Source organism: Suricata suricatta, chromosome 4 (assembly GCF_006229205.1).
Source record: "Suricata suricatta isolate VVHF042 chromosome 4, meerkat_22Aug2017_6uvM2_HiC, whole genome shotgun sequence".
NCBI lineage: Eukaryota > Metazoa > Chordata > Mammalia > Carnivora > Herpestidae > Suricata > Suricata suricatta.
This window is the reverse complement of record NC_043703.1, coordinates 88,801,876-88,812,711: the sequence shown is the minus strand read 5'-3', so window position 1 is coordinate 88,812,711 and position 10,836 is coordinate 88,801,876. Positions and strand designations below refer to the sequence as shown.

General features: G+C 44.3%; 1 protein-coding gene across 2 annotated transcripts in view; it reads left to right on the top strand.

The window, feature by feature from the left end:
• Positions 1–4,609: 4,609 nt before the first annotated feature.
• CNGA3 (cyclic nucleotide gated channel subunit alpha 3) overlaps positions 4,610–10,836 on the top strand; it is a 30,021-nt gene continuing 23,794 nt past the window's right edge. For both annotated transcript variants that reach the window (XM_029936211.1, XM_029936210.1), the window contains exon 1: positions 4,610–4,695. In XM_029936211.1, coding sequence (XP_029792071.1) covers positions 4,610–4,695 — 86 coding nt within the window. The remainder of the gene's footprint in view (positions 4,696–10,836) is intronic.

Here is a 10,836-nt window from a genome sequence, read left to right as displayed (position 1 = left end):
TCTATGGATAGTTTTTTGAGGAACCTCCACACTGTTTTCCAGAGCGGCTGCACCAGTTTACATTCCCACCAACAGTGTAGGAGGGTACCCATCTCTCCACACCCTCGCCAGCATCTATAGTCTCTTGATTTGTTCATTTTAGCCACTCTGACTGGTGTGAGGTGGTATCTCAGTGTGGTTTCGATTTGTGTTTCCCTGATGCTGAGTGATGTTGAGCATCGTTTCATGTGCCTGTAGGCCATCTGGATGTCCTCTCTGGAGAAGTGTCTGTTCATGTCTTCTTCCCATTTCTTCACTGGGTTATTTGTTTTGTGGGTGTGAAGTTTGGTGAGTTCCTTGTAGATTTTAGATACTAGCCCTTTATCTGATATGTCATTTGCAACTATGTCTTCCCATTCTGTCGGTTGCCTATTAGTTTTCTTGGTTGTTTCCTTTGCCTTGCAGAAGCTTTTTATCTTGATGAAGTTGTGGGCCTTATTTGGATCTTGATTTTTGAAGTATATTTTTTATGAAGACAATAATTGGGGCACCTGTGTGTCTCAGTCTGTTAAGCATCCAACTTCACTCAACTTTGTTCGACTCAGATCATGATCTCACAGTATGTGAGTTCGAGCCCTGCATTGGGCTCTGTGCTGGCAGCTCAGAGCCCGGAGCCTGCTTCAGATTCTGTGTCTCCTTCTCTCTTTGTTCTTCCCCTGCTCACACTGTCTCTCTCTCTATGTCTCTCATCAATTAATAAACATTAAAAAATTGTTTAAGGAATGACTTAAAAAAGACAACCATTACGATGTTTATAAACAATTGGGAAAAATGATCTTATGACCTATCTTAAACAAACATTTCCCTTTAATGATACACATTTTGCCCTGCTCTGCGCTTCAGGGGTCCAAATCAAGAGTACACATAACCCACTTACCATGTGCCTAAATATCTAAAAAAAATATATATTCCCTTAGCTGAGGTAATCACCTCCTACAAAAAAAAAGTTTCCAAACCCAAACCCAGAACCTTGGACAAGAGCATGTAGGCAGGCAGTTCATTTAGGGAGGGATTCCAAGGAAGAGAAGTGGGAATCTCAGAGGAGAAAGCAAGGGAGGAAGGGAAAGCCAGTGCAAGTGTACATTATCAAACTGATCACCACTCTGGGCAACTGGCTTGCTTCTTCTAGGGCTTCTCCAAAGAGCCTTGTAGAGAACCACTGAATTATCTTCCTGAGAAATAGAAGATAGAACCAGGGAATATTTACTGCTTGTTCCTGCATTCTGTTAGTCAAAGGTTGCCCGAGGTAGGGGCTACCTCTCTAGCACCTCTGGGTTTGCATGTTTGTCAGAATGGCATGAGCATCCTAACATGTTCTCCGGGGGAAACAGGGAAGCCCCAGGAAAGAAGGTGAACAATCCACAGTGCAGCTAAGGCAAGGTGCTGCTGGGTGACCCTGCATGCAGCTGGTTTCCATAGCAACAGTTGGACTGAAAAATGGGCAAGAAGGATGTGAAATAGAGGGCTAGAGATGACTGTGACAGGAATCAACCATTGTTGAATCAAACATACCCTGTCCTCCCATATTAAAAAATCACTTTCACAATGACTGGGAGACCAGATTCATGTACAGAGTTCTTAGACCCCTTTGAGTTCAGCCTCAGAACTTGGTGGCATGGGGAGATTTGATCTCTGGTCCCCCATCCATAGCCTGCCTCCTTCTCTGCCTGCTCTGGATCCACCCCATGTCACAGGAGCCTTTAACATATGTGTGTAGACACCCTGCCTATACCTCTGAGCTCTACTCACTCCTCCCTTCAAACAGCTGCTCCTTGGCCACTTGTAGCTCTAGGGAAGTTCACACTGATGCCCTTCACAGGAAAAGAGACCTGGGAAGAGGCCCAGACAAACCCTCGAACCAGTCTAGAGCTTCCTGAGCCCACAGTTTGGGGGGCTTGGGCACCCAGAGCATAGTCTAGAGCAGGGGGGCAGGGTTGTGAAGGGCACATCACCTTGGCCTCATGGCCTGTGACTGAAGGAGTCAGAGTAGAGGCCTTTAAAGCATTGAGCCCCAGGAAGGGTCCCTTCCTGCTCAGGCCAAAAGGTAATGGCAGGGTTTTTTTGTTTGTTTTTTTGTTTTGTTTTGTTTTGTTTTGCCACCCATTAACTTTACACTATCAGGTTCTAGAGTCAGACAGAACTTTGTCAATTCTGGCTCAGTCTATAAGTAACATTATGGAAATTACATACCTGTTTGGTTTCTTCACTTGTAAAAGGGAGGGAAAGGAGAGGCTATTGTGAGGGTTAACAGAGCAGTATTACATGAGCACCTACCCTGTTTCTGGCATATAGTAGCCCTCCATCGGAGGCAGGTGGATGGTCTGCCTCCATACAATGGCATCTGGGGCCAGGATTTGTGCAGCTGATGAGGGCTAAGGGAAGGGACACAGGCTGGAGGCTATGAACTTTTTCTCTGATGCAGTTTTCCTGGAAATGTACAAAAAAAAGTAATTTGATAGATTTTCTGCGGAAAATTCCAAAGTCCCAAAACTTAAATAAAATTTTTTTTAAATGTTCTTTAGACAGAGAGTGAGACAGAGCATGAGCAGGAGAGGGGAAGAGAGAGGAGACACAAAATTCAAAGCAGGCTCCAGGCTCTGAGCTGTCAGCACACAGTCCAGTGCAGGGCTTGAACCCATGAACCATGCGATCATGATCTGAGTGGAAGTTGTATGCTTGACTGACTGAGCCACCCAGGCACTCCAGAGTTCCAAAACTTTTTAAAGACTTGCTCTAGAACCCAATGGACTGTAATCTCCTTAAGAATAGAGATGCATATCCTACTCTGTAAAACCCTAGCTCTCCATATTGTCTCCCACATAGTAAGTGCTCAATAAAAAAGCGTTGGATGGGTGATTTCAAATTGGGTTTATTGCTTTTAATGGAAGACATTTATTTCCCTTATTGGCTCTAAAATTTCCACAGACATCTCAAACTGGAATCATTCTCATTCGCAAACCTCCTTCTTCCCCTAGTTCCCTACTTCAGTGAGTAGGACCACCAACACCCCAGACTATCATGCTCATCACCCCCCTCCTCATCACCTCTTGTACCTGATCAATGACCGTGTCCCAGTGATTCTGTCCATATGGAAAACATTTTAATTTATCTGATTCACTACCACAAACCTAGATGGGGCACCTATTCTCTCTCCCCTGAGATACTGCAGTATTTAGCTGCTCGCTTAACACAAACTTATGTTCCCTGAATATGTCCTCCCCAGTGCAGCTGGAGTGGCCTTTACACATGTGACCACATCCCTGGTAGGCTCAGGGTAAAGTCCAAGCTCCTAAGCACAACCTATAGGACCCTCTGATAACCATCATCTGCCCTGCTAGACTATAAGATCCTTGAGAAAAGTCTTTGTCTTATATTTCTTTGTATCCCCTGTGATCAGCCAGAAATTCACTGTTACATAAATGAATAAGGTATTTAAAAATCAAAACTTTTTTCATCTTTGGAAAAATATAAAATTTAAATCATAGACTTAAATTATCAGATATCAGAGTCTTCTGAGCCAACAACTGCCCCTGAGGAAACTCATGGTTGGTTGACCTTGGTGAGCAGAACTATATCTATCTCTTGATGCAGTGTTCTGGGCTCCTTGCACTGACCTTCCTTTAGATATGGAACTAATTTAGTCTTGGAGTGAGTCACTGGACTATTTCTAGAAACCACCATCTTTCCCTGGAGTGGTCTCTCAAGAGAGACTGTGTTTGTTGAAGGGAAACTGTCCTCAGGGATACATCCTCCACCTGGAGGGTTTTGATCAAGGATAGAATTAACCAATCTTTCTGTTCATCATACCAGCTTTCTTCTTTCATCAGCCATAGGGGCATCTTCCAGTGTTTGCTGAAGGGAGAGTACTCATGGTCTGATTTCTAGCACCAGAATCATGCCATCAACAGGTTTTGCCTATTTTTTTTTACTTGGATTAGCTGCTTGACATCTCTTAGTCTCAATTTAGTCATCTTTCTTTAAGTGGGCATAAAAATGGTAAATATCTGATAAAGTTATTTTGAAGATTAAAGGAGATGAAGTGTGTTTTGAGTGTAACATTACATTGTAAAGTTTTTATGGATGTCAAGGATTGTTCATTTTTCATACTTTGTTTTGAAATGGGATTTAGGGAAGCTACTAAAACGTGTGCAAAATTATAAGATAAAAAAAGTAAATGAGAAAAAGAGTCAAGAGGAACATCACATCATTCCAGAGAGTCATGAGGATTTTAGCTTTCTTATTTATATCAAGTACCAACTTTGCCAATCATTCATTCATTTGCTGGAGCAGCATATAAGTTTGAGCAGCTCTTCAGCATGGGAGCACACACAAAGTGAAAGGCCTTGCTTAGGCTTCAGGTTGGGAAGAAGAATCCAAAGATACCCAACTAAAACATGGTGTAGCTGCAACTATGCGAGAAATGGAAGAGGGCATGTGCCAGGGCTTGCCTGGGGAAATAGCCTTCACACACAACGAGCTGGGTTTGCAGCTGCTTCCCCATCCTAATGTGATCTGCGCTGTGTTCCTGTTTCAGCAGCAGCCTTGAAGCTGAATGTAACAAAGCAAGAAGATGGCTAAGATTAACACCCAATTCTCCCACCCTGTGGTAAGGACCACGGACAGAGATCTGGACCACGTTGAAAACGGCCTCAGCAGGTAAGATGGGCATTTCATTTTATTCTCATTTTAGAGAGGTGGAAAATGAAGCTCAAAAAGTTATATAACTTCTAAAAAGTAACAATATGAAGATTTAAATGCAGCAAATTAAATTTTACTGTAAAAATGTCTCCAAATCACCATACCTTCCTGTGTACACACTAAACACTTATCGAACTCTGCACCAGCCACTGTCCTGGGTACTGAGGATGTAGTACAAACCAGATGCCCTGTTTCTTGCTTCCAGGGGAAGGTCAGGATTCATGCTGTGCTCATGGGCCTGCAGAGAGGGGCTGTGCCTTACCCGTGAAGCCACCAGACCCATCAGTGACAACCCCATGCAGGCAGCCATAAGGAAATCTGGGCTTAAGTTCTACCTTTAGCCCTGTTTGTAGCTTACTGGTAGACTAGGTGAAGTCCACTTAGTTTCTCTGTGCCTCCACTTCTTCAACTGAAAAATACAGCAGCATCTTTCCCAAGCTCCTCACTGTTATGTGAGAGTACTTATTTGGTGCAAATGGACTTACATTTTTATGCTTCTTAAATTCTCAACAAGTGGATTGAGCTGAACCACGAAAAACTTTATTTCCAATATTTACATTATTGTTGTTATATCACACACACACACACACACACACACACACACACACACACACGAGACACATATATGTATGCACTGAAAACTTCTCCCTCCCATGAAATCTGCATAATATCCAATGGCCACAAACAGCGATGGCAGTCTCTCAGTTCTCACAGCCCCAATACTAGATCCTCATCCACCATATCTCCTCAATTATGTGTATCATGCCCTCTCTCAGATGCACATTTGGTTTTTCTCTCTGTCTAGATTCTTAGTCCTAGCACCTTAGCTAACTGTGCTCATGAATGATGGGGAACCATTTCCAAAGCGATTTGAGTCCCTATTATCGTAAACTTATGCAGTCTGAGGACCCCACCTTCTTGGGTTCAGGCAAAAGGAGGAAAATCTCAAAGCACAGGTATTCATCACCTCCAACCATTTTAACGTGGCACTGGGGCCCCAGACATCTTTCCACGACTCAGGGCCGTCAGAAATTCTCACCCTACTCAAATTTCTCCCTCCTAACTGGCCTATTGTCAACACCAGGGCCATGCCACTGGGGACTTATTCTTTTAGGGTAAGTCATTGCCCCTAATCTAAAAGAAAATAAGAACGCTCTTAGGACAGATATCTGCTTTAAAACTTTGGTATGCATTAATAGCTTCTCTTTCACACTTGAGCTAATACACCTTTTGGGGTGGGGTACTCAAGGAAGGTTTGGGTGAAAGGGGAAAAAGGTCCACAGAAGTAAAGTCAAGCCCCCTGGACAGCACTGGGCTCCTGGGATCTGGGCCTAATGAGAGAAGAAAGGAGGCTGTTAGGATCAGGAAAATTTTGATGTAAAATGGAACTTTCCCCCATTGCTTCCTTTTTGCCTCAAGTGGAACATAATCAGAACATCTCATGGAACTTCCAGACTCCCTGGGGCCAAGAAGGCAACAACAGGGGCTTAAGAGAAGATACGCAAGATACTGAGATACTCAAGAGAAGGAAAGCCTGTTTGGTGGGCTGGGGCTCCTACCCCGAATGCCTGCTTGACCAGACACAACCACTTGTCCTGGCTCTGCCTCAGACAGTGGCCTATTAGCCCAGCCTGATATACGAGATGTTTAAGATGGCTCACCAGGTCTCCTGGAAGATGACCCTTTGAAAAAGAAACTTCTAGTTCATTAAGCCATGTGGATACTCAGCAATGAGCCTCTGACTCCCAAGAGACGCTCTGTGGGCTCACACTGGGTCTGTGTACACTCAGAGTGTTGATCAGCACGGTGGGGGGGGGGTGGTTCTGAACTGATGCCCTACAACAATGCTATTTGCCATATTCATGAATGGGAATATGCCCTCCTATCCCCTCTCCCCTGACCAGCATGATGACTAACAGGCTCAGAGTCAGACTGGCTGAGTTTGAGCAGTGGCTCTGCTACTGACCAGCTCTGAAAAATTGTGCAGCTGTTCCAAACCAGTTTCCTCATCTGTAAAATGTACTAGTACTGACCGCAGAGGGCTGTGGTGAGGCTAAGACAGGTGAAAGCTCCCAGCACAATCTCTACTGTGAGAAAGCGCTCAGTCAGTGCTTGTCAGCCTTGGAAATGATTCTCCCTCCTGTGGTTGTTCCCTGGTGTTCCAGGCTGGAAGCCTTCTCCTCCTCTGACCTCACATAGCTCCAGCCGTCCTGACATCTGGATCTGGCCATTTCCTGCCTGTGACCAAGTCATGCTTTCTAAGCCTGATCACTAGTCCAGTCTCACTGAGCCTGCCTTGGGGACTTGCCTAGCCACTGACGTGGTAAAATCTTGTTGACAGATTAATACAGAATCCCATGGAGACACCGCGGAGATTTCAAAAAGAAAAAGACAAAGAATACTTCCTTCATAAGACAGATGTTTGCTTTACCTTATGGAAGCAGGAGTGGGTTAACAGATGGAAATTTCCAGAATGGATTCCTTGGCACTACCAAGGATTGAGCATGTGTGTTCAGACTGAGGGTGAACAGCCTTTGGCCAGAGACTAAATCCAGGCCTCTCCTCTGCTCCCCAATGCAGCCCAGCATCTGTCTATATAAAGACTAGTTTTCCCTGTGAGATTTACTTGAACAAGGGACTCTGGCAAGTACACATAAACTTTTAAGGTTTCAAATCACTACTTAAGGGGAGAAAAATGGTGTTTGAACAAACCATAGATCTTTGCTTTAAAATTCAAATCTCTTTAGAAAGTTTATGGGAGAAATAACTGAAGTTTTAAAAATGTTTATTAATTTTGTAAGAGAGAGATAGTGTTAGAGAGATCACGTGCACAGGTGGGGAAGGGGCAGAGAGAGAGGGGGTAAAGTGAGAGAGTCCCAAGCAGGCTCTGCACCGTCAGCACAGACTGACACAGGGCTCGAATTCACAAATTGTAAGATCATGACCTGAGCCAAAATCAAGAGTCAGATGCTTAACCGACTCAGCCATCCAGTCTCCCCTGCAAGAAATAATTGCTAATGTGTGTCCTTAAATATTAATCACTTGGGGCACCTGGGTGGCTCAATTGATTAAGTGTCCAACTTTGGCTCAGATCATGGGTTTGAACCCTGCACTGGGCTCTATGCTGACAGCTCAGAGCCTGGAGCCTGCTTTGGGTCCTGTGTCTCCCTCTTCCTCTCCCTCTGCCCCTCCCCCACTCATTTTCTGTCTCTCTGTCTCTCTCTCAAAAATTAAAAAAAAAACATTAAAAATTAATCATTCTTTATCTTCAATGATATCAATGAAGCTGTTCTGATAACCTGCATGTCATGTGACCCTTTGTTGAATGTCCCCAGGAGGGAGGAGCTGTCATGTCCCCATCCCCTAAGACATCCCTGTCCCCAAATCTTTCACCAAATTAGAAAGCCAGCCTTCTGTTTCTCCTTTTAAATTATTGGGATCATTTTCCTAGTGACAAGCCATAAGGAAGGATGGAAACATTTCATTTGAACAAAGAAGTTAAGTTTATACCCTGGAAATACCAGGAATAAAAATATGTTGAATTTTTCTTCTCTATTAAATCTATTTAGTTGACTTGATTATTTAAAAGCTGTCTGGCATATGTGAAAAGATAATGCAGTAGGGAAAGACTGCAGAATCTGCTACAGAGAATTGCAGCTAGAACCGAGAGCACCTCGAATCTCAGATCAATCTCCTGGTGTCGCTATTTTAGGCGAGCTTTGGGGCATAGCGGTTTGTGTCCTACAGAAGAGAAGCCTTCTTCGTGCTGCTCTCTGAGCAGAGCCCAAGGCAATTATCACCAAAGAAAACCATTTTCAGCCTGCTTCCCCAGGACAAAAAATGCACTCAATTCAGTTCCCTGGTCACATGTGGCCAAAGACTGTGTGTGTCAGTCATTGACTGTCCTCAAGGCTTGAGAAGAGGAAAAGAGAAACAAGGTATCACATTCTCCACCCTTGTTCTCAAAGGTTTGTCTATACTCCCATCCCAAAGTCACTGGAGGAAGACACCAGGTGCGAAGTGCAAAGCTAATGACAAGTTGCTGTTCTAATGAGAATCATGTCTTCTCCCAGTGATGGGGGACACCTTTCCCTCACAGACATGGATTCCCCTTTATAAGAAAACTCAGAAGATGAACATCACAAGTTGAAAACGACCTTGTTTTTCAAAACAGTCATATCATAATGTCCTGCTGGTTCCTCTTGTCCTTGCTAATTACCAGCTTCACAGAGCTCCTGCCTGCTGATCTGCTTGTCTGTTTACAGATGAGTCCCTGTCAAGTCCTTGCCCCAGGCCCCTCCACCATCCCCTGTCAGTACAATGCCTGACCCTCAGTCTCTCCTGCCGCTGTATTTCTCTGGGAGGTCCTGGATCCTCATCTTTTGCATAGGTGGCTCCCTTTTTTCAGTGCCTGTGTGTCCATGGGGACTCAAAATGTCACCTCAAACTTTGGTCCTCCTGTCTTCCCATCTCTTCTTCCATCTGCTTGGTAAAAGCAGTTTCTCTGAGGAACAATGAATTGGGTTTACTATTTAAATAGCCTCAGACATTTAACAAGGGTAGAGACTCAGGAGCTAGAAGACATAGTAGAATCTTAAGCATCAGAAAATAAGTGGGGACTCCAAATCAGGAAACTACAAATGCTGGTGAGGATATGCGGAAATGGGAACCCTCTTGCACTGTTGGTGGGAATGCAAACTGGTGCAGCCATTCTGGAAAACAGTGTGGAGTTTCCTCAAAAAATTAAAAATAAAACTATGCTACAACCTAGCAATAGCACTACTAGGAATTTACCCAAAGGATACAAGAGTGCTGATGCAAGGGGCACCCCAATTTTATAGCAGTGCTTTCAACAATAGCCAAATTATCAAAAGAGCCCAAATATCCATCAACTGATGAATGGATAAAGAAGATGTGGTTAATATATACAGTGGAATGCTACTTGGCAATGAGAAAATGAAATCCTGCCATTTGTAGCAACGTGAATGGAAGGTATTATGCTGAGTGAAATAAGTCAGAAGTCAGGCAGAGAAGTGCAGATATATGTTTTCACTCATATGTGGATCTTGAGAAACTCAACAGAAGACCACAGGGAAGGGAAGCGGGGAAATGGTTACAAACAGAGACGGAGGGAGGCAAACCACAAGAGACTCGTAGATACAGAGAACAAACTGAAGGTGGATGTGGGGGTGGGGGAGAGGGAAAATGGGTGATGGGCACTGAGGAGGGCACTTGTTGGGATGAGCACTGGGTGTTATATGTAAACCAGTTGACAATAAAGTATATTAAAAAATTTAAAAATAATAAAATAGATTCATACTTTTTTGGAGGAGAAAAGGCCCCCTTAGGTACCTTAAACTACTTCACAGAAGACTTTCCCTATTCTTTACAGCTAAATGTGCCTTTCTGGATTTGGCTCTTGGAACAATTCTTAAGTCCATTAAAAAAATCACCAAATTTTCCTTAGTTCCTTTTTGAAGACTAGGAAACTTTAGGGAGGGTAAGTGACCAGCCCACAGAACACCTAGCTAAGAGATGGTAGGGTAAGGATTCGAATCCAGGGCTCCCAGCTCCCCTCTCTGCCACCTGCCCTTCGATTGTGTGTCCTAGATCCTAGCCCCTACATGGGAGCCCTCACTGCTGCCAGTAGCCGGCCTGCTTTGAAATCTGGGGTCGAATTGTGCCCTTCTCACGTCCTCATCAGCTCTGATGTCATTGATTCCTTTGCTGCTAATGCAAATAAGTCTGTTCTCAGGATGTGTCCTCACATAATTGACAGAAAGCAGACTAGGCAGAAATACGAGGCCGACTTCTTGGTGCCCAGAGCTCCCTGAGGAGCTGCTGGTAGGGACAGAACACCTTCACCCTCAGGACTGCCTCCACATCTTCCAGGCACACCTGTTCAGCTGTGGGTTGCTGCACCCCTAACTCCACCACATGCCAGCTGCCAGGATCCAGGGACTTGAGATACAGTCTCACTTGTGCCACTGCTCCCTGCTCCAGTATCTAACCTGGGTGCCTTGGAATGAACATTCCACATCTGTCATATACAGATTATTAGAAGGGCAAGGGGATGAGAGCTTCCTAACCACAGCAGGG